The following is a 27,574-nucleotide window of genomic DNA, read 5'->3' on the forward strand; positions in this document are numbered from 1 at the left end:
ACGGGAACGGGAATTATGTGGGTTTTCCTTTGCAAAGACGGGCGAAGCCGCGGGTGGAAATCTATCTAATATCTAATATCCCGGAAATCCCACGGGAACGGGAACTATGCGAGTTTTCCTTTGCAAACGCGGGCGAAGCCGCGGGCGGAAATCTAGTAATCAAATATTTCTCTTTTCTGTATATTAATATGGTATTAAAATAACTCTTATGTAGGTTATCCCATAAAGTTGGGACGTCCAGATCGAAACTCGTTAATAAACCTGAAGTTCTTCAACTTGGCCCTGAATTTCCCCTTTTTCTTCAAGCGCCCCATCCTCTGAAGTGTTCTTATTGCTGGTAGAAACCTGTACAGAGCATTCATCTCATCTCCCATACAAAAAAGGAACGAAGATTCTATGTAAGCTGGAATATAAGAAATTGTTCATATTAAATAATGCAATGTTATTAACAATACTATAATATAATAGGGTGTGTACTGTGTAGGGTAAAAGTTTCAGGTAGATATTGGAACACAAAAATATATTATGGTACTACAAGTTCACCTATCAATATCAAGCATTTTTGAAGTGAAAACTTCTTTAGCGGCGTTGAGCACTTTTTCTGAAATGGGTATAAAATCTTAAACTGGGGTGTAATGGCCGTATACCATCCAACGGCCAAAGCCAACCTCACCTGCTCGTGGTGCACCCTGCTGATCAACGGACGAGGCTCTGGCGACATTTTAGAGTGGTAGGACTACAGATGCGTAAGATGTTCTCTTTTGAACATCCTGTGCAGCACAAATTGGGCCGTAGTCCGTCCGGGGCAGTACCACTAACCCACAGGAAACCGGCGTAAAGCTTTTTTAGCGTTTCGCATAGGTGAGTGGGTCACACCGGATGCCCAATCCCCCCCCCCCTTCCCTTTTCATACTATGGCAGCGGAATTTAAAGAACTATTACCCCAGGAGGGTACCAACACTACTGGTGCTGGAGAATCCCTCCCTGAGCATCTTTGTTCAGGCTGCCCTACGTATTCTGGGGAGGGCAAAATCCCGCTCGTTTCTCAAACCCGAGGCAACAAGAGCAAAAAGATCAGCGCAACCCCTTCCACGCACTGCGTGAATTTCTGCAACATTAGGGGCTTACACTCGAACATCAATGCCGTCCACTACCACCTTGAGACGGCGAAGCCGGCCTTGCTCTTCTTAACCGAAACGCAGATATCTTCCCCTTCCGACACATCTTATCTGAATTACCCAGGATTTACCCTGGAGCACAATTTTATTCCTCGCGCTGGTGTCTGCGCTTTTATCCGGAATGATATCTGCTTTCGACGCCTCGCTTGTCTTGAAGGTAGGGATCTATCCATCCTTTGGTTACGTGTGGACTGCGACGACCACCCTCGCGTCTATGCGTGCCTATACAGATCCCATAGCGGTAATGACGAAACCGACCGACTCATCGATCACATACAATTGACGGCTGACAATATGCTCAATCAGATTCCTTCAGCGGAAATCGTGGTCCTTGGTGACTTCAATGCGCACCATATAGAATGGCTCAAGTCGCGCACAACAGACCACGCGGGGAAATCTGTTTACGACCTTGCCCTTGCCTATGGTCTTACTCAACTGGTAGCATCGCCCACGCGAATTCCCGATGTTGAGGACCATACGCCTTCCCTGTTGGACCTTCTGCTGACTTCCCATCCGGATGGCTATCAGGTAAATGTTCATGCCCCTTTAGGCTCGTCTGACCACTGCCTCGTACGGAGCGAAGTGCCAATCTTGCGCTTTTCACGGCTACTGAGTGGTGGCCGCCGTCGCGTTTGGCACTACAAGTCAGCAGACTGGGATGAGATGCGCACCTTCTTTTCATCTTATCCCTGGGGCCGTGTTTGTTTCTCGGCAGAAGATCCTAGCACCTGTGCTGACTCTGTTGCTGATGTGATACTTCAGGGAATGGAATTGTTCATTCCAAACTCCGTTGTTCCCATCGGTGGCAAGTCCCAGCCCTGGTTTGGTCACTCTTGTAAAACGGCATCACGCCGAAAACGGGATTGTTACCAAGCCTGGGCCAATGCCCTTGTGTCTAGTGATCCAGACGCCCGTACTCTTAAGAGAGAACTAAACTCGGCCTCTAGGTCTTTCAAAAGAGCTATTGCAAGAGCTAAGTCTGAGCATATCGCAAAGCTTGGCGAGAAACTCGCCCGACTTCCTTCGGGAACACGAGCCTTTTGGGCACTCGCCAAAGCTGTGCAAGGAAACTTTTGTCGTCCTTCATTGCCATCTCTACGCATGGAGAATGACCTGTTGGCCCACACGGCAAAAGAGAAAGCTGACCTACTTAGCTCCCTTTTTGCCGCTAACTCGACTTTGGATGACATGGGGAAAGCACCACCTACCATCCCACGGTACAAGGGCTCAATGCCGGACATCAAGTTCACCCAGAGCGCTGTGCGTAAAGCACTTTTCGCTCTAGACATCCATAAGTCGAGTGGTCCCGACGGTATTCCTCCTATTGTGTTGAAGATGTGTGCACCTGAGTTGGCGCCGGTTCTCACGCGTCTTTTCCGGCACTCCTATTCCACAGGCGTCGTCCCGAACACATGGAAGACAGCTTTAGTGCATCCTATCCCGAAAAAAGGCGATCGCTCGGATCCGTCCAACTATCGACCCATAGCCATCACTTCCTTGCTCTCCAAGATAATGGAAACCATTATCAATCGCCAGGTGCTAAAATATCTGGAAGAGCGCCAGCTGATTAGTGACCGACAGTACGGTTTCCGTCGAGGCCGGTCAGCTGGTGATCTTCTGGTATATTTAACTCACCGGTGGGCGTCAGCGATTGAGAGCAAGGGGGAAGGCTTAGCTGTCAGCTTGGACATAGCGAAAGCTTTCGATCGGGTATGGCACAAAGCGCTTCTTGCGAAGCTTCCTTCCTACGGGCTTCCTGAGAAATTTTGCCAGTGGGTTGCCAGTTTTCTCACAGAGCGTAGCATGAGTGTCGTTGTCGACGGTTCATGCTCGGATCCTAAGCCTGTGAATGCTGGCGTCCCACAAGGCTGCGTTCTGTCTCCCACTCTGTTTCTTCTGCATATCAATGATATGCTGCTAGACGGTAGCATTCATTGCTATGCAGACGACAGTACTGGTGATGCAATATACACCGGCCACAGCAATATTTCTCAGGACCGCGTCATTGAGTGCCGGAACAACCTCGTGTCTTCAATAGAAACCTCCTTAGAAGAGGTATCTAACTGGGGCCGACGTAATTTAGTCCAATTCAACCCTAAGAAGACACAGGTCTGCGCGTTCACCGCAAAAAAACTTCCCTTTGTCGTAACTCCTCGTTTTCAGGGTATTCCTCTCTCTGCCACAGCTAGTATCGGTATTCTTGGTCTCGAAATCTCGAGTAGCGTACAGTTCTCCTGTCATCTGGAAGGAAAAGCCAAATTGGCTTCACAGAAACTTGGTGTGCTCTGTCGAGCGGGGCAGTATTTCACGTCGCACCACCGCCTTATGCTTTATAAGGCGCAAGTCAGGCCGCACATGGAATACTGCTCCCACATCTGGGCCGGGGCACCCCAACAACACCTCCTTCCATTTGACCGTATACAAAGGAGAGCAGTACGACTCGTTAACGAGCCAAGTCTTACCGATCGGCTTGATACTTTGGCGCTGCGAAGAGACGTCGCTTCACTGTGCGTTTTCTATCGCATCTACAATGGGGAGTGCTCTGAGGAGCTGTTTGGAACAATACCTGCCGCTGAGTTCCATCATCGTACCGCACGTCACAAACTCAAATACCACCCACACCACCTTGATTCTTGGCGGTCGACGACTGCGCGCTTCAAAAGAAGCTTCTTTCCGCGCACAACAAACTTATGGAATGAACTTCCTCATGCGGTGTTTCCAAACGGTTACGACTTAGGGACCTTCAAGAAAAGAGCGTACTCCTATCTTAAAGGCCGGCAACGCACTGATAATGTCCCTAGCATTGCTGGTGCGTATGGGCGACGCAGTACACTTTCCATCAGGTGACGCGTCTGCTCTGTTGCCTCCGCTTATATAAAAAAAAAAAAAAAAAAAAAAAAAAAACTCGCGTCAGGACACGTGACCTGATCGAAAAAGCGTAAGACGGATGGAGAGTAGACAGCTATCCCCTCTCTACTACGCGCGTTTTCACTTCTGCCGGCACTCCCAGAGTGCAACCCGTCTTTTTTATTAATTCGTTATTACTCATAATGCACCATCTATCCTCATATAATAAACCCATTCAATGCATTTCGCATGCATTTGCAAGATTAGAAAAATTCTCAATTTTATCATGAAATACATTGTGAAAGCTAGTTTAGTCCGTACCGGGAACCATCTCCCTTTGAAACGGGCTTTTTCAATGATTTCTCAAAATCGTTGAAAAATAATTATTGCATATAATGGACACATAACAGAAACTATTGAGGTTTATGTAGGTACAATCAGTAAATACGAAATAAACGTTATAATATTATATATATATTATATAAAAAAGATATAATTGTTAAATGGTAAGACAGAGAGAGACAGATTTTTTTTTAATTCTTGTCAGTACATGCTGCAGCAAGTTTAGTTTTTAGAATTGCTCTACAAATATGTGGTCATGATTATTTAAGACCTATGACTGTCGCTAAGAAGCAACTTTGTATACCTCCAATCGAATAACATGAATCGAATGCAATAACATTGACAATTCAACATTGTATCATTTCCACTGTCCAATCGGATATTACACGCAATACCTGGCTTTACATGACCTCAGACGCATTGTGTACACAACCGAATCTCAATAGCAGGTAATATAGTATTGATATCCGATATCCAGCGCTTTGACGTCGACAGCTACGAACGTGTGTCAACGCAGCCGTCGTGCCTCGGGCTAGCTGTGCAGCCAACCTGCCCTGTGTTTGACTACAAACATGATGCCAATCACAATATTGATATGGTCATTTTTTAGCGCACTACCCTCAAAGGGTATGAAGTGAAGTTAATCAATAGTCGTCCAGGTATTCTTTGAGAGCTTTTTTTTTAAATCGCGTTCATTGTGCTATTTTTGTCACAAAGCGATTCCGTTGGCACCGGGATGGCAGGCGTAAATTCGGTTTTGACGGTGCTCAAATCAAAGGACATTAATTTTTATGTGTGCTTTTTCACGCCTTTCAATATTGTTGAAGGCTGAAGGCTTTTGAGTTGAAGGTTGGTTATTAATGTATTGTTAATATCGTATCGAGTAGGTAAATCTCAGTTAGATAGTAATATGCATAAAGACTTTTAAAACAAAATAAACTACCATCAAAAAGACCATTTAACATTTGAGTTTATTCTTAGAATAAATAAAGTACCTATAGAAAAGAGAAGTAAATTAGCAAAAAACTAAAATGCGTTTCATTATCGTCATTTTAGCGATAATTTTTAATTATCATTACGGAAAACGTATGCAATGCGATAAACAATCAACAACAGATAATTACCCATAAAATTATAAGCCTAAAATAATTGAGGCACAAATATCGAATACAAGTGGGCCCCGTGAGCTCTTGACATTGAACTTGAGGGGGACTTCGCGTGGGCTGCGAGACGACCCCTCATAAATATACCTGTGATGGTCTCTCCTCACAAAGGCCAGTGTTGGCCCAACAAATGATGGTCGATATATGTAACTGTTATGGCGATTATGGGCCCTCTGGGCAGGGTTGGCCCAACAAATTAACGTCAATGTTTGCCGCCATTACGATGATTACATAAATATCTACAATGACGGTCGGTCATAGAAATTTAAGCTACGATTCCACCAGAGAAGTGCAAGGAAAATGTCTCGTACAAGGTTGTCTGGATGTGCTGTGAAAATGTGAGGGGGTTTCCACCAAAGCTGTGTGAGGAAAATGTATGATGTAAGGATGCGTTGCGAAGCTGTGAAAATTGTGACATGCAATCAGCTTGACAATGCTACTGACTATTGCTCAAAATTATAGAAATAATAAAATAATATACCTTACACACCCACCACCATCCACCAGAGCTGTTATAACTAAGTCGAGGTAAATGAAGCGATACTATGGGTTCTTTACAAAGACATCCCTCGCTATGCATACTCGCCCATCTCTGGTGGAAACACAACCTTATTGTCTACACTATCGTGATTACCTTTACTCGCCCAACGCTGCCCATTATGAAGAGGGCCCATTATATCTGTACTTCGCTTCGTTAGATAAGGATACACTTTTAAGATCCGTTGCTTGGCAACGTTGTAGCAAAGCATTGATAACATTGTCTTGTTTGTTGAAAAATATTTTGTTTTGGCTACGCTGTGTAAGTACGTAGGAATTTTCTGTTAATTAAAAAGCTTTCTGTAATGTTATTTTTAGGAATTAATTAACTCAATTATCAATCTTTAGAAAATAAAAACAAAAGAATTGTCTGCGTCGTTTTTTTTAATTATGTCCATAGCAACTTATCCTACAGGTTGCTACTTAAATAGATAATTAATTACTAGCATAACTATAATATTACCTGAATAAGCCTGGCCATCCACAACTTTTTCAAAGTTTTTTGTTTTAATTTTTATTTCTTTCTTGTTAAAATGGAGATTTAATGGCGCTCTATCTAGTCTTAATTTAAAAAGCAAAAATAGTAGGTAGTCATGAAAATTGATTTATCCTCAAAATTATTCTTTTCTGCATACGAATTTGATAATTCTGATAAGAAAAAAGAAGAGCCGTACTAAAATAATATAAATGAAAATTAACCTTGTCTATCAACTATATTTTAAGCCTGAAATTTTAAAACGATTATAATGTATTTTTAGATAGAGCCCGGATGATGGACGTTGTATTGCCAGAAAAAGCCTTGATTGAGGTGAAAAAGGGATTAGGATTTAGGATATAAATTTGTATCTCGCAATTATGTAAGAGAAGACGCGATCGAAAAACATGTATTTATTTTAGAAAGAAAGAGATTTTACTACGCTATGTTTAATAATATTATGACACTTTTTATGGAACTTTATAATAGCTCAACTCAATTTAAAATGAAATTTCAGTTTAAATTGAGTTGAGCTTTTCAAATTTCTTTCAAGCTCTTTCAAATTCTACGTCAAACCGTTGATTCGAACACAAGTGCGACTGGTTATATTAAAATACCCTCATTAAGATGGTTTTCAAAAAATGTTTCAAGTGTAACAAAAGTATAACACGAAAGTCCCCTGGCTTAGAGTGTAGCAGATGTGAAAAAACAGTTCACGCTCAAACAGAATGTGCCAACCTGACAAACAAACAAATACAAGCTCTTCGTGCAACAGCGGGGCTGGAATGGAGTTGTGATGAATGCCAGAATCATACGCCGCGACGATCTTCATTCTTTGTTCCCTGTGAAGAAGATGACAATCCACACGCTGTAGTCGCCTCAGACATTCAAAGTAGCCCTGGAAACGTGGCGATCGATATGAAAAAGCTAATTCACGATATGAGTGCTCAAATGGAGAAACTCCTCAAGAAAGAAATTGAGCCGCTTCAACATACGCTTACATTCATATCCGACGAACTATCGGACACCGTAGAAAAGCTAACCGAAAATGCGAATAAAATCAAAGCCTTGGAAAAGAAGAACGAGTATCTTACGAATCAAAATAAAGGACTTGAACTGCGAGTCAAAGCCTTGGAACAACGCCTAAATGAGATAGATCAAAACAAACTATGCAACTCGTTGGAAGTATCTGGAGTACCCGTCTGTCGTGAATATACTGATAAAAGTCTTATAGAAAATCTAGGAGAAAAAATTAAAGCAAATAAGGAATGCATCAGAACAATCCGTAGGCTTCCCGGCCGTCAACAGCGGCCGAGTGTCATTCTAGTAGAATTAAAATCTCAAAGTGATCGTGATAACTGGATTTCGGCAGGAAGAGATTCTAAATTAAAAGTGAGGGACCTGAATATCCGTGGTTCAACTGATAATCCCGACAACCCTATCTACTTTCGAGAAGCTTTAACCTCCCAGACCAAAACTTTATTATTATAACGCTAAGCAACGTCTACGGGAATCCTACAAATATATCTGGTGCAAAGAAGGACGTATCCTCGCACGTAAGTCTGATAATTGTAAAGTGTCCGTTATTCGATGTGTAAATGATATTGATAGTCTGCTGAATGATAAATAAACCTAACGGTTCTATTATGTAGTGTCTAAAATGATGTATACAAAAATGTCCTTTTCTCACACTGATAAATCACGTAATATTAAAGAGGTCACTGAATTATTAAACTGTACAGATTTAAATTATTACCTCAAAAACTTACCGTCTGGCAATTTACAATTATTTTGCATACATGTAAACATTCGTTCAATGCTTAAGAACTTTCCTAAGCTGCTGCAAATCATCTCATGTACAAAACATGCCCTCGACATCGTTGTGGTTACGGAAGCTAACATTTCTGAAGATATTTGTCATTTATATAGCATACCTGAATATACAATGCACACACAACTTAGAAAAAATAAAAGGGGTGGTGGAATAATTTTATATATAAAAAAGCATTTAAAATTCACACGTTTCAACAGTAAATATAGTTCTTTTGAAAATATTTGTGGCAAATTAAAAAACAATCAGCAGTGTTTTTCTTTGTGTGCACTGTATAGACCGCCGTCTAGTTGTAAAACGTTATTTATCACAGAATTGAACAATCTGCTAGCCGATGTAAGCAGTACAAGTACTTTTAATTCACTTTTTTTACTAGGTGACATGAATATAGATTTAAAAACCACAACAATGCAAAAAAGCCGCTATGTAAATTTGCTAGCTGGGTATGGGTTGATGTGCGGAATATCAGATTATACGCGTATTGAAATGAGACAAAAACAAATAACTAAATCCTGCATTGACCACATCTTTATACGAACATACACATCTGACCCGTACACAGCCGCTATTGATACTATGCTTGCCGATCACCGCGTTATCGTACTCGCTTGCATCGACACAACACAAACAGCACGTCATATACAGCGTGCTCCACCAAATAAAATTAAACAAGTACTGGATTATAATATATTAAATAATGAATTAAATGCTATTGACTTCTCACCAACAAACACAATGAATAATTCTAATAACATATTTGAATATATAACACAACAATTTGACAAAGCGTATAAAAAATCTACATTAAATAAAATAATACCACGAAAATTCATTCAACGAGAACCATGGATAAATACTAATTTAATAAAATTATGTGAAAAAAGAGACAAGCTTTTTAAGGAATGGAGACAGGATGAAACTAACGCACAGCTGAGACTACTGTATAATCAAACTCGTAACAAGACTAATAAAGCTCTTGAAACTGCCCGAAATCAATTCTATAGTAACAAAATAAAGGAAAATGATGGCGATCCTAGAAAGTTGTGGCAAGTTATACATAGTATCTGTGGAAACAAAACCCGATCAATCGACACACAAATTGTACGTGCTTTCACTCCACTAAACTGTAAAGAAATCGCGGAAAAATTCGCAATGGAATTTAAAAATTCAATTAAAAACATAATGCCAAATTGCAAAATTGATTTAGCTCTTAAGAGAAACAGTAGGCCGGTGGATGTTAGTATGCGATTTCAGCCAACCACTCACAAACAAGTACAACATATCATTAAAAACTTACATAATAACAAGGCTCCAGGCATGGATAAAATAAGGGCAATCGATATTAAGTCTATAAGTGATAAAATATCTGCCGTAATAGTAAATCTCATAAATACCTCAGTTCGGACTGGTAGATATCCGGATGCACTGAAGACTGGCATGCATAAGACCGATTTTCTTCGATATTTTGAAAAAAATAATTGTCAGAACTATCGTCCAATTACCTTACTTTCCTGCATTAATAAAATTGCAGAAAAAGTAATAAGCAATCAAATTCACTCTTTTCTAAGGAAAAATGATATTCTTTCTCCGCATCAGTATGGTTTTCAATCCGGCAAAAGCACTACGTCACTTCTATCAAACTTTACTGACGAGGTTAATACTTACCTTAATGATAAAAAGCATGTACTCGCCCTTTTCATAGACTTCTCGCGTGCTTTTGATACGCTAGACCATCGCAAACTCGTTGACCAACTCGACTATTGCGGAATAAGGGGCAATCTCCTTGAGTGGTGTAAAGACTATTTGCATGGACGGAAGTCTTGCGTCAGAATAGAAAACAGTTTCAGCGAAATGAGTAGCGTTGAAGTGGGTACAGCTCAGGGTTCGGTGATGGGGCCGTTGCACTTTTTAACGTATGTCAACAATATGAGTGACCACCTCAGTCATTGTAAAATGTTTCAGTACGCTGATGATACCTGTATCCTTATAAACCATGAGAATGCGAATTTAGCCCTTAAATTTCTGCAATACGACTTCGACAATATATCTAAGTGGTGTCATAATGCGGGATTAGTCATCAATGCAAATAAAACTAAATTATTGTACATCAAGTCTCCATATATGAAACAAGTTGCCTTGCCGCAGCTTATCTGCCATTGTCACTCATGCTTGCTTGTAGTCAGATCGAACCTGTGAATCATTACAAATATTTGGGACTAACTATAGACCATAATTTCAACTGGGGCAAACAAATTGAAGCCGTATGTGACAAACTCCGCGCATTCGCAGCTAAAATATATGCAATAGGGAACAGACTAACATACAAGGTAAAATTACTACTATACAACACTTTAGTTGATTCGATTATATCCTACGGCCTTAGTAGCTATGGCAGAACGTATAAAACTTATTTACAAAATATACTCAACCTTCAAATCCGCATCTTAAAACAAATAGTCCCAACTAGAATAAAAAAGAAATACGAAAACGATATAAGCAAACTTTTTAAGCACTGCAATGTGTTACCTATTTTCGAAAAAGTAGAAGTACATCTCTTAAAAGAACAACTTTTTAATAAAACATTTACTGAAAAAGTTACATCTCACAACCTTGGCACACGAAAAGTAACACAAAATAAATTATGTACTATCAGAGCCAATAACCGCTATGGCGAAAGAAGATGCTCATACATAATTCCACGTTTAATCAATAAATTAGATAATAACATTAAAAATAAAATAAACTGTAAAAATGTTAACCGTCAATTAAAATCATACTATATATCACGTTTATAAAGACTCGGCCAGCACAGTAGGTGATCGCAAAAAATTTTTTCCACAAGTACCCTATTTACATCATATTTTTTCTGTTGTGTAATTTACTTGCCATCTTAATGTATTTTTCAATGTAATTTCATATGTAATGTAACAAAATTTTTATTAATCTATCTAGTATTTGTTTGACGTCTAGAATGCATGTGCACCACGATCAAATCGTGTCGATTTATGTGGTGTTTATTCTGTATGCCCAATGTATGTTTATTTTTCTATCAATAAATGGTTAAAAAAAAAAAAAAAATATGGTAGGTACTTTCGCGACATAGTTACCTAATTTTTTTTTATCTTTTTACAATATTAAATTCAGAAAGATAAGAAAAGAAAGTCGTAACGTTAATATTATCTATGAAATATCTATGAAATATTATCTATGAAATATTATTTATGAAATATAATGCCTACAAAAGCTACGGCAAATTTAGCTTTTAACAAACTTCGAAAATAGACTTAAATATTATTAATTTTTAATGGAAATCAATCTTTTAATAAATGTCGGTTAAAACCTATTCGATGCGAGAGTATGAGCGCTGACTGACTGACCTACTGTAAAGTGTGTTATGGTGGCATGAATCTCTTCCCGTATTTTGTTGCGTTAATTTTGCAGTTTGATCTATAACGTAATTGATAGGAATTTATAATATTGCATTGATATTTGATAGATATAATATAAGAATGCTCTTTTGTGTGTAGTTGTGTGAGTAGCTACATTTTAATGATAATTCAGTTTTTTAAAGAAACAACGACGTGCAAAAATTAAGTAAGACGTTGGACTAAATATTTTTTAATCCATTGGTAGTCTTTCAACGTCATCACCTCTTTCACAAATATTATTAAAAGCTCTACATATTAAACTACTATAATATTATAAAAACAAAAAAGAATCGTTACAAAAGACATGAATAATGAAATGAAATGAATGAATGAATGAAAAATTCTTTATTGCACACAAAAATACAAGATAACAAAAAAGAATCATACAAGTTATAATATGTACAGAGGGCGGTCTTATCGCTGTAAGCGATTTCTGCCAGACAACCCGAAAAACCAAAAGGATTACATATTTTATGGTGGTGGTGCAATACATTTTGGATACATAGTATGCTTTAAAATTGAATAAAATTAATAATAAATAAATATGTCATAAATAATACATATATATAAATAAATAGATACATATTAAGTAATAACTAATAACAAATATATATACATACATACACATATACGAATAATATAGTATATAATAGTTTAAAATCATGTTCAAAATCTATACAAACATTATTTCACACTTTACATACGTAGGTAGAACTTTTACTTTAGAAAAACACCAGTCTTACCTATATTGATATAAAAATCAAAACTAGATTTTAAAATAAACGAAGTCCATACTCACACGAGCTATGTGAAGTACTGCTCTTATTTTCCCAAAACATCTTACATTGAGCTACGTCCATAAAACAATGGTTTTTGAACATTAAAGCCGGTTCCCGGGCCACTATTCCGGGAACACCACAAACTGGGGCATAAGTGTCCGGAAATTTCTGAAATTTAATTAAATTATATCTATTTAGAAATAAATAAAAAAGAAATAAAGAGTATTAGTAAAATATCACACCAATAAAAAAGTAATTAAATTAAATCAATAAAAAAATACTTGAAATATGCAATTTTCGTTTAATAAAATACATCAAACAATATCTTAAAAAGTTGTTCCATTAGCTTAAATAAATATAAGAACGATATCTGCGTTTTAAATCTATACTCAAAGAGATAGATGATGCGCTATATGTAACTTTACATGTTCCGTTGGCATAAATCGGCCTACAAATTGTAAATTTAATTATTTTCAGATGTATGTACAGAAATATTCTAAAACATATATTGTTAAGATGCTGACAATTTACTTGATCAGATATTAACCGACCGCTCTAAAAAGAAATCGATTTTAAGGATTTTTTGGAAATTTTTATTTCCAAGGATTTTGAACATTTTTATCTACTCTTTTATTCAAATTGAGAATACTAGAAGGTCTAGTAATGTTTGAAATATCTTTAAGAATCTCTCGAAAGAATAATCTTATAAAATATATTTTTATCATACCTAATCGTACTTCAAAGTCCAGCCATTCGTAAGCAAAGTGAATAACTGTTATAATACACGAAGGAACAATAATATAGGATATAGGTAATATTGTCTTGGTATCTATTGAGAAAACAGACTTAAATTCAACGGAAAGTTCTAACTATGTTGGTTGTTTTTCCCTTTTAGTGTAACTGATGCGAACCCAGGGCAATCGCTAGTATAAGATAAACTATTTATGAATGAATGAATGAAGATTATTTTGATGAATGAATATTATTTGACTGACGTCGGTCGTCGTGCAACCGAGTGGAATTAATTTAATTTCAATCGTTACTATTTTCATAGAGAGCTAAGATATTTGGATGGCCATTATTTCATAAAATATTCAATATAGAGTATCGTAGAAAGGTGCCCTGGATGAGTTATTTCAAAAAGAATTTGAAACGCATTCATTTATAATAAGTTACATTATTTTTTTGAACTCTATCGAGAGTCTGTTTAATTCGAGGTCGAATTGAAATTTTTCTTAATCAGTTTTATTTCCTAGAGATGCAATAAAAATCCTATCTCTAAATACTTAATAATTTCACTGACCCACATTCAAATTTCCATCAGTAATTAAATCTCTTCTCTTTTGGATGAATACTGCACGTTTTACAAAACTTTATTCTTTATTCATTTCTATTAGAAGCGAACATCAAAACCTGTCAATAACACCTTTATTTAAAAATGATAGATAGGGAGGCGAAGAGGGGAGTTTTCTGTAATACTCGAGCGTGGCAGTTTAAGATATGAGAGATACCTTAGACCTAATAGAACAACCTTGTTAACTATTTAGCTCTATATGTAGTGACGCGCGCCTAGGATAGACGATCAGATTAGTAAAAAAAAATCGATAGTCTGAAATACTCGAGCGCGTCAGATGAAGATATTGTAATAATTAAATATGGTAACAAAATCAGTGTTTTCACTAGCGCCACCTGCTGTATATAATGTGTTATAAAAAATTAAAGTCAGTTCGTTCATGTCATGCTGTGGTTTTATTAGGTTATGGGCCCAGCTACGTATTTTTTTTGCTTTTTATAGTTTGAAGTTTAAAGTTACTGCTAGGTTTGCGATAATAATGACGACGAACTACTTAGCAAGTGTTCCAAAGTTGCGAGGACGCGAGAACTATGATGATTGGTGTTTTGCGGCTCAAAATTTGTTAGTGTTGGAAGGCATGGCGGCGAGCATCCAAAGCCAGTTGAAATCAACCGCTACTGCAGAGCAAAAAGTGGAAGATGCGAAAGCCAAGGCGAAGCTAATATTGTCAATCGACCCATCGATTTATGTTCACATTAAGCAGGCGGTCACAACATATGATTTATGGACTACACTCAAGAAGATGTTTGATGATTCCGGCTATACAAGGAAGATTGGTTTGTTACGAAATCTCATCAACATTCGACTTGAAAATTGTGAGTCAATGACGCAGTATGTGACGCAGATCATAGAAACTAGCCAGCGATTGCAAGGAACAGGATTTAAAATAACCGATGAGTGGGTTGGTGCATTAATGTTGGCGGGATTGCCCGAAAAGTATGCGCCTATGATAATGGCGATCGAACATTCAGGTTGTGAGGTTAGTGCTGACATAATAAAAACCAAGTTGATGGATATGTCGTCTGAAATTGGTTCTGTTTCCGCTTCCGATAGTGCATTTATTGCTAGAGGAACGCATAAAATGAGAAATGGCAACCCTAAAAGTAGCCATAAACTGTCAGAGAAGTCAAAGTCAGAAAATAAGGTTATTAAATGCTACAGATGTAAAAAACCCGGTCACTATAAAAATCAGTGTCCGCAAGAAGAAACAACGAAAAGGAAACAAACTCACGCATTTAATGCTATTTTCCTGACTGGAAAATTCAATAAAGACAGCTGGTATATTGATAGTGGTGCAAGTAAACACATGACGGCATGTAAACATAACCTCGTAAATTCGTCACATCAATACGAAATTAAAGAAATTATTATTGCAAACCAGACTAGAGTTCCAGTGCTGTGTTCTGGTGATGTCAATATTGTCACAGTTGTGAAAGATGTAGAATATGACATCACAGTGAAAGATGTTTTGTGTATACCAGATTTAACCACCAATTTGCTATCCGTCAGTCAGTTGATTAGAAGTGGCAACAGTGTAATTTTCGAAGAAAATGTTTGCTATATATATAATCGACAGAGAGAACTAGTTGGCCAGGCAGAATTAATTGATGGTGTGTATAAGTTGTGTACATTACAAACAGAACAGATACTAGCAGCAACAGCGATTGCATCGAGTGAGACTTGGCACCGGCGCATGGGACATATTAACAGTAACAGCTTAAACAAAATGAGAAATGGAGCTGTAGATGGAATATTATATCCAGACATGGCAGAAATAAATAAAACATCATGTGTTATATGTTGTAAAGGCAAACAAACCAGATTACCATTCCAGCAAAGTTCATCCAAGACTAAGGATTTGCTAGAATTGATAAATTCAGATGTAGCAGGCCCTATGGAAAACTTATCGATAGGGGGATCGAGATATTATGTTTTGTTTGTGGACGACTTCAGTAAAATGGCTTTTGTGTACTTTAGATAGATAGATAGATAGAAAACACTTTATTGCACACAAAAACAAAATTTACAGAAACGATATTATTATAATAAATGTACAATTTGGCGGCCTTATCGCTTAAAAGCGATTTCTTCCAGGCAACCTTGGGATATAGGAAAAATAAATCAGTAAAAAGGTAGATAGTGCATAAATACATACATATACAAGAAACTGTAATTATACATAGATAGATAACTTAAGAATCAAATAATATTATACAAAAACAAAGGAGAAATGAGCAGTATAGGAATACAAATATTAGAAGAGAGGAAAATAAATTTACATAAATAGAATATAACTAAATCAGCAAAGAACATAGACAAACAGCATTAAAGAGATAGATAGTAGTTCTTAACAAGAGTTTTAAAACTATATAAAGATTGGGCTTGCCTGATCGTTGTCGGGAGAGAGTTCCACAATCTTACGGCTTGTACGGTAAAAGAGCAATCGTAGAATTTGGAAGTGTGAACAGGCATACGAAGCGTTAGATTGTTGGAGGAACGGAGATTGAGTTCATGAGAAGACCCCATAAACACAAATCTTTTTTTCAAGTAGGAAGGAGTTCTAGGATCAAAAAGGATGGAGTATAATAAGGAAAGGATATGCAAATTCCGGCGAAGACGGATAGGAAGCCATCTGAGCTGTGAGCGGAAATCGGAGATATGGTCGAATTTACGTAAACCAAAGATAAATCTAATTGCAAAATTTTGAAGACGTTCCAACTTGTTAAGGTGCTCCTCAGTAAGGTCTAAATAGCTTGCATCAGCGTAGTCAAGGATAGAAAGAAGCAAAGACTGCGCGAGCAAAATTTTCGTGGGTTTTGGTAGAAAATTGCGCAGTCGTCTTAACATCGAACCAACCCCAAAGATCTTACGGCTTACCTGTTGTACGTGTTCTGTCCACGATAGAGTTTGGTCAAACCATATGCCGAGATTTTTAACCGTCGGACTGTAGTCAACATCAACACCATCGATAGTAATTGCAGGCAGGTCTTCAAAAGAAACCCTAGATATGAAGTGAGGACTGCCTATTACTATAACTTGCGTTTTCGTTGGGTTAATTTTGAGTCCATACTGATGAGCCCATGTCACAATAGCACGCAGATCTTTATTGATACACTCAACAGCTTGTTCAAGATGCTCAAGACTTGCATGGGTGTAAATTTGTAAATCGTCTGCGTATAGATGGTAGAGAGAAGATAATTTACAAGTTATTGAATTAATAAATACGCTAAAAAGGAGTGGTGACAACACGCCGCCTTGAGGTACGCCAGCAGTGATATCGCACCAAGTTGAAAAATTATTATCAACACGGATACACTGCCGGCGACCATGTAGATAACTACGAAACCAGTCGATCACTGCAGGAGATATATTAAGAGAACTCAGCAATGCCAACAATATATCGAAATCAACGGTGTTGAAAGCATTGGAAAAGTCTATAAGAGTAAGAATTGTTAGCTGTTTATTATCCATTGCCAGACGAATATCATCTGTAACCTTGACAAGCGCAGTGACCGTACTATGACCGGCTCTGAAACCGGATTGTAAAGGATCTAATAAGGAGTGTTTCGTTAGAAAAAGGCACAGCTGTTGCTGTACTAGTTTCTCGAGGATTTTTGAAAGGAAGGGCAGGATTGAAATGGGACGATAATCGGAAAAGCTGGAAGGGTTAATCTTTTTCGGGAGAGGAACTACATGAGCGTCCTTCCAACTATCGGGGAAGCTAGCGGTTGAAATGGAGAAATTGAGGATATGTGATATGATAGGAGTGACTATGTCAAGGATAGGTAGGATCATAGTACGGCCAATGCCATCACAGCCCAAAGCATTCGAAGCAATGGACAATATGTTCTTTTTAATATCACTGTCAGTGATCGATGAGAAATTGAACGGAGGAAAACTAGGGGTCGGCAAAGATGAAAGAAAGTTAATAGTATCAAACTTAGTGTTGCTCTCTAGAGGAGCAACCGAAGAAGTAAAGTGTTTATTTAATTGGTTCAGGTTGGTATTGAGAGGAATATTAGTATTAGATTTGCCAACTCCAAGGGATTTAAGAAATTTCCAGGTACTACTTGTGTTGCCGTTCTCAACAGATTTATGGAAGTGGCGTCGTTGCGCATCTCTACACATCGTATTGCAGCGATTACGAAGAGTTTTATATTTCTCCCGGTTGAAGTCTGAGTTGTTCTGCTTGAACCTTGATTTAGCTAAATTCTTCTTGTGAACAAGCGATTTCAGCTCATCAGTAAGCCAAGGAGCCGGAGCATGTTTCATTTTAATAGCTCTAATGGGTGCATGGACGTCGTACAATTTTACAATAATAGTGTTGAAGACATCAACTTTAGTTGTCACTGTGTCGGCAGAGAAAACGGGAGACCAATCTATTTTTTGTGCATCTTCACATAGACGTTCTAAGTTCATATCACGAAAATTACGCTGCAGCAGAACCTTGTGCTTCTTTTTAGGAGGACGTAGGAGGTATGACAGGAAGATTAGGTCATGAAAGGAAAAGGCGTCGGCGGAACATTGCCCGTGTTTCGAAACATGGCTAGTGGAAGAAACAATAATTAAATCTAGGAAAGAAGGATTACAGCCAGGAGCAGAGTGGGTAGGATTAAGAGGAAGTATGTTTAAATCACAAGAGGAAACAACAGAGGAAAGTTTATGACTACGGGCATCATTTTTCAAGAGACAAGTATTGAAATCACCCATAATCAGTACGTGTTCATAGAGAGGGCGTAGGTTTTCAAGGATAGTTTCAAAGTTATGGAAATAATTGACAAGGAGAGAGGGAACATAGAAAACACCTAAAAGGATTTTTTTACTCGAAATATTTAATTCCAATAGGATATACTCGGCCGCGTCATCTGGCGGTGGCTGAGGAGAAGTGCTGACGATAGAAAACGGTATGTCGTTGCGTAAGTAAATAGCAACTCCACCCCCTCCACGGCCGGTGCGGTCGTTACGTATCAAATTAAAACCAGGAAGGGAATAGGCAACGGAAGAAAGGCAGGGTTTAAGCCATGTTTCAGAAATAAGAAGGGCATGGATGGGAGCATTGGAAAAAGATGCAAGCAAATCATTGAAGTGGGCCGGAATACTTTGCGCATTTATATGGATAAGATTAAGGTTGTTAGGAACATTGGAAAAAGTGGAAGCAAGCGTTTTGTCGAGTGGTAAATACTCTGTGCTATGGAAACTATCATTGAAGCTGTTATTTGAGCTGGATAAAGTATGGTAGGAATCACTGCAATCTGTATCATTTAATAGAGCAATATTTGTAAATTATATTTAAGTAAGTATAATAAATAAATATATTATGTATAATATACAGAAAGAGAAAAATATAAAAGTAAATTTGAATAAAGAGAAAATAAAATATAAATAAGAAATTTTCCTATACCCGCCAGCAGCATTTGAAAGTAATACATACTTAAATCACATAAAACATATTAATGGAACGTTAAAAAAAAATAAAAAATAATAATAATTCACAAATGGCAACAATAATTGAGTTGACAACTACTAACATCTAGTCTATATCTGACAGGTGACAGCTCACAATCACAACAATGAAATGACAATTGACATATTTTGACAAGTTAGTTTGAATTAAGAGAGATACAAAAGTAAACATGAAAGTAATTAAAGTAAAGAGGGTAAAAAGCTAAGAGGTAAAATACCACAGATAAAATAATTATGAAGTGAACGAAATAAACAGATCATGAACAAAAGAAGCAAGAGTGAAATTAAAAAGAAATATAATAAGTACCTAATGGGTGGTATAACCTCATAGATTTGAAATTTACTTTTACTTTTTAGGACGCCTCGTTCGAGAGCCGGTTGTCCCCTTGGTATCTTTAGTGTTGTTGGATGTTGCAGCAGATAGCTCAGTGCTATCACAAGCGATAAGATCAAGGTCCTCGGATGAAACAACTCTGTGGCGAACTCCATCAGAGGTCCGGATGATAATACTCCCCTCAAGCGTCCAACACCTTGGAATACCAAACTTCTTGCGTGCAGCCATAAAAGTGTCATGCCTGGCTTTTGTGAGATACTCAGATATGGTAATACCCGTGTTCTTGAAGCAAGTTTTAGAGAACCAAACATGATCCCTCATTGGCAGACTTTTAAATTTGACTACAATAGGCCGGGGCTTATCGGTATTGCCACGACCCAAACGATGACAGCGACTAAAGCTTTCGGGTACAACATCAGGTTTTTGAAGCCGGTCAGCGAGCACTTTAGCGACCAGTGCAGCGGTATCTTCTTTTCTCTCCTCAGTAACTCCATGCACAAGTAGCATTTTGTGGCGAGATCGAGTTTCCTGCTGGTCGGATATTTTAAAAAGTAACTCAACTTGTGCGTGCAAAGTCTTCAGCGAGGTCATCACAAAAGAACGGAATTCATAAAATTCAGAAGACACAACTTTATGAAAGCAAAAAGTGAAGTTTTCAAATATTTTGTTGAGTTTCAGTCCATGGTTGAAAAACAGAAAGACAGAAAGATAAAAATACTAAGGACAGATAACGGAGGTGAATTCTGTAGTCAGGAATTTGAGAAATACTTGAAAAAGCAAGGAATTGTCCACCAAAAGACAAATGCTTACACCCCGGAGCAGAACGGTCTATGCGAAAGAATGAACAGGTCCATCGTAGAAAAGGCCAGATGTTTGATTTTCGATGCTGATTTAGACAAGAAGTTCTGGTCAGAGGCGGTAAATACTTCTGTATATCTAAGAAATAGATCTGTGGTTACGGGACTGAACAACAGGACACCATATGAAGTCTGGACAGGCCAGAAGCCAAATTTGAGCCATTTGAGAATATTTGGCAGCAAAGTAATGGCACATGTTCCAAAACAAAAACGTTTGAAATGGGATGAAAAGGCCAAACAGTTGATATTGGTTGGCTATGCTGAAAATATTAAGGGCTACAGAGTTTATGATGAAACAAGCAATACCGTGACTACCAGCAGAGACATAGTTATCATGGAGTCTTCAAATGAGTCAGTAAAAGATACTATACAGATACCAGTCGTCTGTAAGTCTTCAGTGGAGGAAAGCACAACAAAAGAAAATAAAAGTACAATCTCAGAAGAAGATAATGATCAAGATAAGACATATATTCCAGATGCAGAAGCTTCTTCAGTAAGTGATTCTAGTGACAGCTTCTTTGATGCCACTATAGACTCAGACATTACCTTGGTTGAACAAGAAAAACTACCAAAACGTACAAGAAGGCAACCAGACTGGTATACAAATCTGTGTATTGCAGAATGTGAAAATATTGACAGAGAAGTCACGCTTGATGAAGCTTTGAATGGCCCGGAGAGTGTTTTCTGGAGAGCTAGCATGAAGGAAGAATTGGACTCTTTCAAACAGAATGAAGCCTGGGAGCTCGTGGACCATCCTCAAAATAGTTCGGTAATTCAGTGCAAGTGGGTGTTCAAAAAGAAATATGACAGTGATAATAATGTGCGGTATAGATCTAGATTAGTGGCAAAAGGTTTCTCTCAAAAGGCTGGAGTGGACTATCATGAAACTTTTTCCCCTGTGCTTAGATATTCCACACTAAGATTACTGTTTGCATTAGCAGCTAAATTAAATTTAGATGTCACCCATCTCGATGTAACCACCGCTTTTCTTAATGGTTTTCTGAATGAAACTGTGTATATGAAAAAACCTGTAACTTTTGAGTGTAATGATGGTGAAAATAAAGTGTTAAAATTGAAAAGAGCTATATATGGCTTAAAGCAATCATCTAGAGCTTGGTATGAGAGAGTCAATGATTACTTGATTAGTTTAGGTTACAAAAAGTCAGAGTATGAACCATGTTTATTTTCAAAATTTAAAGATAATGTAAAAATTGTAATTGCACTATTTGTTGACGACTTCTTTGTATTTTCAAATTGTAAGAAAGCTACTGAACAGCTGGTTCAAGAATTAAGTAGTAAATTTAAAATTAAAAATCTTGGTCAAATTAGAAAATGCTTAGGTATAAGAGTTAAAATTGATGAAACTAAGATAACATTAGATCAGGAAGAATATGTTGATCAATTGTTGAAAAGGTTTAATATGATACATTGTAAAACTGCAGAAACTCCTATGGAGGCAAATTTAAAATTAGAGAAATCTTTTATTTGTAATAATAATTATCCATTTCAGCAGTTGATAGGTGGACTTATGTATTTAGCGGTTCTTACTAGGCCAGATATTGCATTTAGTGTTACTTACTTAAGTCAGTTTAATAATGCATATAATGAAACCCACTGGAAGCATGCAAAGAGAATTCTAAAATATTTAAAAAAGACTAAAAGCTATGGCCTTGTCTTTTGTAAAAATAATCTTTCTATAGAAGGTTTTGTAGATGCTGACTGGGGTTCAGATATTACTGACAGAAGGTCATATTCTGGTTTCTGTTTTATGTTGTCAAATACTGTTATATCTTTTGAATGTCGAAAACAAAGAAATGTAGCATTATCCAGCACTGAGGCTGAATATATATCCATGTCTGAAGCACGTAAAGAAGGGATTTATTTAAGAAATTTATTGTTTGAAATCGTTGGAGAATTGGATCCAATTGTTTTATTTAATGATTGTCAAAGTGCTCAAAAACTAGCATTGAATCCTATTTTCCACCGGAGATCAAAACATATTGATATTAGATACAACTTTGTAAGAGAGGCTGTAGCCAATAATTATATAAAATTAAGCTATTTACAGACAACTGAAATGCCAGCAGACATTCTGTAAGAATGTCTGCTGGCATTTCAGTTGTCTGTTAAAATTCTGTTAAACATTATTATTTTATGAAGAAGCTTGGCATTTTACCTGTTAATTAAAATATCTTATCCTATATCATTTTTTGATTTTGTTAAGTGGCGGTAATAATTAAATATGGTAACAAAATCAGTGTTTTCACTAGCGCCACCTGCTGTATGTAATGTGTTATAAAAAATTAAAGTCAGTTCGTTCATGTCATGCTGTGGTTTTATTAGATATTGGGGGTTGATTTTAGTGTTTTAAGACTAAATTTAACTAATCTGACCATAAGTTCTTGACGCCGCCGAGTTATAGGGTCGCGAATTTGTAAAAAAAAAACGTTAATCCGGCATTCTCGAGCGCGATTTTTTTTATTTTTATTTTGAAGAATATAATCTAAAACTTACTAAAAACACAAAATCTGCCGGTTTCCGCATGACCGGAAGTCTGGAGGAGCCGTTTCGTCTTCTAAAAAACGCGTTGCAGCATATAAGTTGCGAACTTTACTTTTTCCAAAAAAAAAGTTTAATTAAACAAAAAAGGTAATTTTATTTTACAAAAAAAGGTCTCTTTTCATTTTTGTCCAAAGTTAAAACTTTTTTTACTTGAAGCATCATAAAAACTCAAACTCTCGGTTTTTTGAGTATATCTCGAAAACTGAGGGTGGTAAGAAAAATTGATATGAAATAACGATGATTAAAAAAAAGAAACCCACAAACCTTTTTCGGTCAGATTAAGAGAACCCACCAACATTTTTGTCAGATTAAGAACATATGCTTTCAGGGTACCGAGATAAACCTCCCCTATGAAAATCTGACGCGCTCGAGTATTTCAAAAGGACTTTTTTTTTCTGCATTTTCAAAAATTCATCGTAGCTTATCGTCATGCCGTAATCGTCAGTTTTTTTAAGGGGAGCTTCCTTGGGGCCTACTTAGCACCCCTTCCAAAAATCTGACGCGCTCGAGTAAATTTTTTTTTTGTGCATTTTTGACGAATTTATATGCCTAGCCCCACCACGCAAACCGGCAGATTAGTATACCGTTGTTATCAGAGGCACTTGGGGCATACGTAGTATGAATATCTGACGCGCTCGAGAATGCCCAAGTAACTGTTTTTTTTTACATTTTTGAAAATCCGTACACGCCAAACCCACCGCTAAAATGGTTTTTATAGAAGCTTTTCTTTTCGAAATTATTTTCTCTTTCGATTTTGATAAGTCTCGACGACGCCGTTGAATTACGCCATTTAGCTACCTCGCCTCCCTATCTATGATGTACATGCGAAACAAAAAACCCATTTTTGCCACAATCCATAGAAGAACAAAAAACATTCACGACTGTACGTGACCGCTATGACGGCTAGAGATGGAAAGAATAATTTCAATTTTTTGAATGATTTTAAAAAAATTTTGGAAAACTAACTTTTTTAATTATTGTAACTAACTTGTGTTGTAACTTTCTGTACGTATAGGTATATCGTATCGAATATAGGTTTACAATACACATTATACACGTACTTTAATCAGAAAATCGAATGTTCAACCCAAATTGAACTTGTACGTGAATCGAAATAAAATGAAAATATCGTCCAAAAGTCCTAGAATTTTAAAGTTAGATGACATCATCACGTGACTACCATTGTGGGCCATTACCTTAAACTCACATGGAACGTCTTTGTCCCCGTAGTAAAGATAAAATTAGTATGATTAAGTTAAATATTAAAGTACCTACAGTAAATATTGTAATCATGTTGGAAAAAAAAAAGAAATTACGCGCTTTTTCCCTATTGAAATAACATTAATTGGTAAGCTTACCTCCTACTTCATCTTTTACATCTTAAAGATCACATCACAAAGATCATATTTATATTAATAGATTTATAATGAGCAACATACCGTTGGGCACTTGTGGTAGCATGACGATAGCGTAGGCTGGTGATAAGTATCATTTTTCTTTTCTTTGGGTATATCAATCAAAGGTACAAATATCTTGATTGGCCCAGCGTTCTTTATCAACCTACGCCTTGTGTTGAGAGGATTCATTTCTTTCATCGGTAAATCGAAAACATGAGTCGCGGCAAAGAAATTATCAATCGTATCATTAATATCAGTATTTTTCCCAAGCATTGCGCCATTTATAATAACCAAATTTCTTATACCATTAATTTGATCTTTGATGTTTCTATTAATATAATTTAATTCTTGTACATGAGTGGTTTCACTATAATTTAGTGCTGACTTACAAATAAATAAATCTGTTAGAAAGAAATCTGTGCGTTCTTTACAATTTACTTCGTATAGTTCACATTTATTGCGAAATAATCTTATTCTATATCCCGGCCCGTCTTGTCGTATACCACATACTTCTTTGTTTTCAGTATTATTACAATCATGAGTTACACAATTATTTTCAAGTCTATCCATAATACTGCCATTTAATTTTTTAACATTATTGGTCCTGTTTTCATTCGGAAAAGCTTCATTACAATATTCCATATTGATTATTCCGTAAGCTGAAATAAGAATAAAGCGGATGAAATTTAAAAGGAATCGAAAATTTAATATTATTTTAACTGAAAATTAATCCCAAAAACGTAGCGGTAACAAAAGCGCTGATATTTCAATGAAACTTGCAGTATTCGGCGCAGAATATTTACCAGACTTGAACATTTTCCAAATTCTCATATTATTATAAAATATGAAAAGAGATTATTTTACGTGGGACGGGACATCAAAAGAATGATTAAAACTGTATTAAATACAATAAATTTTGTTTTAAAGGTTCATGTTACGGACAAAAGTTGTCTATAGTTAAATTTACGCACTTTTAAATAATATTAATGTTATAATATTGACGGTTACTTTAATAAACACTTTATCTATAATAACTATAGGTAACGACTCTACGTCATTATTGAAACCTAGTCTTTGTATTTAGTTTTTTAAAGATTTTTTATCTTTATATGTAGATGGAAATGGATTTTTAAAAGTTGAAAAAAAAAATGTTTTTGCAAAGAAAATCAACAATTATATATACCTACTTTATACTAAATCACTTTACAAGTTTACAATTTCATTTATTTTTAATCAGAATCAAATCAGTGATTTCATCATCTCTTTTTAAAACATAATATTCATGTTATTTTATCTAGTGTTTGATTTTACGCGAGTATCATCACTAGGTACATAGTATAAAACAAAGTCACTTTCTCTGTCCCTATGTCCCTTTGTATGCTTAAATCTTTCAAACTTCGCAACGGATTTTGATGCGGGTTTTTTAATAGATAGAGTGATTCAAGAGGAAGGTTTTAGTATACAATATAGTGCGAAACGTCGGGATAATAATATAATGAATAAATCGCATTTAAAATCCGTTAAAATCTTTAATTTCTAAAGGTCTATGTTTTCATCATGGCTCTATTTAGGTAATATAAGCAATATGCATCATGCGCTTCAATTTTGTCATAGCTAATTTAATTTCGATATTTGGTGTAAGTAGATTTAATCCGTCTGGCTTTAATAAATCCTAATGGAGACTAAAAGGTTTTTGTTTTAGGTTGTTTTTGCATGGACAAGGGTCTTAATTCGTGTTATGACTTTTTTCTTATTGTGTTTTGCAGTTTTGGAAAAGCGTTTTACTCGAATGAAAAACAGTTATTAATTGAATAATAGCACCTGGTTATGTCTGATCCTTTTTGCTCAATATAATTTAGATACTTTTTAATGTATAAACAATATAAAATAAAAATGCAATAATATAGTTTAAGTGTTAGGTTCAGAACAATATGTGAAATCGATATATTTCGTCTATACAAAATAGGCTTTTATATTTTATTGAGTTGGTACATTGGATTTACGCTCCATCGGAGTGTGGTTTATTTGAACAACGCTTTTAGTTGTTATTCAAATGTTTGAGTAGATTGAACATTAACAATCAAATGAAATAACTAGATACTAAAGTAAATTGTGATCCCACCAAAAACATAAATGTAAAAATTGGAGCCGAGTTCAATCGTTGACTTAATTTGCCAAAAAAAGAAATGAGATCTAAATGTGTGCCAAGTTCTGCAGACAGTCCAGAAATTTATTTACAAAGATGTATTAAGTTCTTAGGTTGACTGAAAACTCAATTGTTTTATTCCCTTAGAGAACAATGTTTATTCCAAAATATAACTTTCTTAATTTGAATAATATAATTATTTTCACAAAGCAAACAACTAATGACCTATTGAACCCCATAATTTGATGAGGCTAGTTTTTAGAACCTCACAAAATATAAACAGTATGTAAAACTAGCCTCATCAAATTATGGGGTTCAATAGGTCATTAGTTGTTTGCTTTGTGAAAATAATTATATTATTCAAATTAAAAAAGTTATATTTTGGAATAAACATTGTTCTCTACGGGAATAAAACAATTGAGTTTTCAGTCAACCTAAGAACTTAATACATCTTTGTAAATAAATTTCTGGACTGTCTGCAGAACTTGGCACACATTTAGATCTCATTTCTTTTTTTGGCAAATTAAGTCAACGATTGAACTCGGCTCCAATTTTTACATTTATGTTTTTGGTGGGATATCATTACTTTTTGTACAGAAAATTACTCTGCAAATTTGATTTACTTTATAAATATAATACTTTTTATATACGATTTTTTTTTCTTGCGGTTTCTCTGTATGGTTTGTTTAGTATTATTTTCTATATTTTCTTGTATGTTATGAATGTCAGCGCACATTGCCCCGTCATTATCTGCAATTTTTTAAACTCGTTTTCTGTTTAAAAGATTACATGATTTTCTAAACATCCAGCGTGAATTTGTACACACACTATTACCAAGATGCAAAGATCGTTGTAGAAGAATCGTCGCCTTACTCCATGAC

General features: G+C 36.4%; 1 protein-coding gene across 1 annotated transcript; it reads right to left on the reverse strand.

The window, feature by feature from the left end:
• Positions 1–103: 103 nt before the first annotated feature.
• LOC123704912 lies at positions 104–25,617 on the reverse strand. The gene is made up of 3 exons (XM_045653403.1): positions 24,590–25,617; positions 12,601–12,748; positions 104–403 (listed from the first exon to the last, which is right to left on the reverse strand). The coding sequence occupies exons 1-3, from the start codon at positions 25,187–25,189 to the stop codon at positions 216–218; spliced, it is 936 nt and encodes a 311-aa protein (XP_045509359.1). The 5' UTR covers positions 25,190–25,617; the 3' UTR covers positions 104–215.
• Positions 25,618–27,574: the final 1,957 nt, after the last annotated feature.

Source organism: Colias croceus, chromosome W, assembly GCF_905220415.1.
Source record: "Colias croceus chromosome W, ilColCroc2.1".
NCBI lineage: Eukaryota > Metazoa > Arthropoda > Insecta > Lepidoptera > Pieridae > Colias > Colias croceus.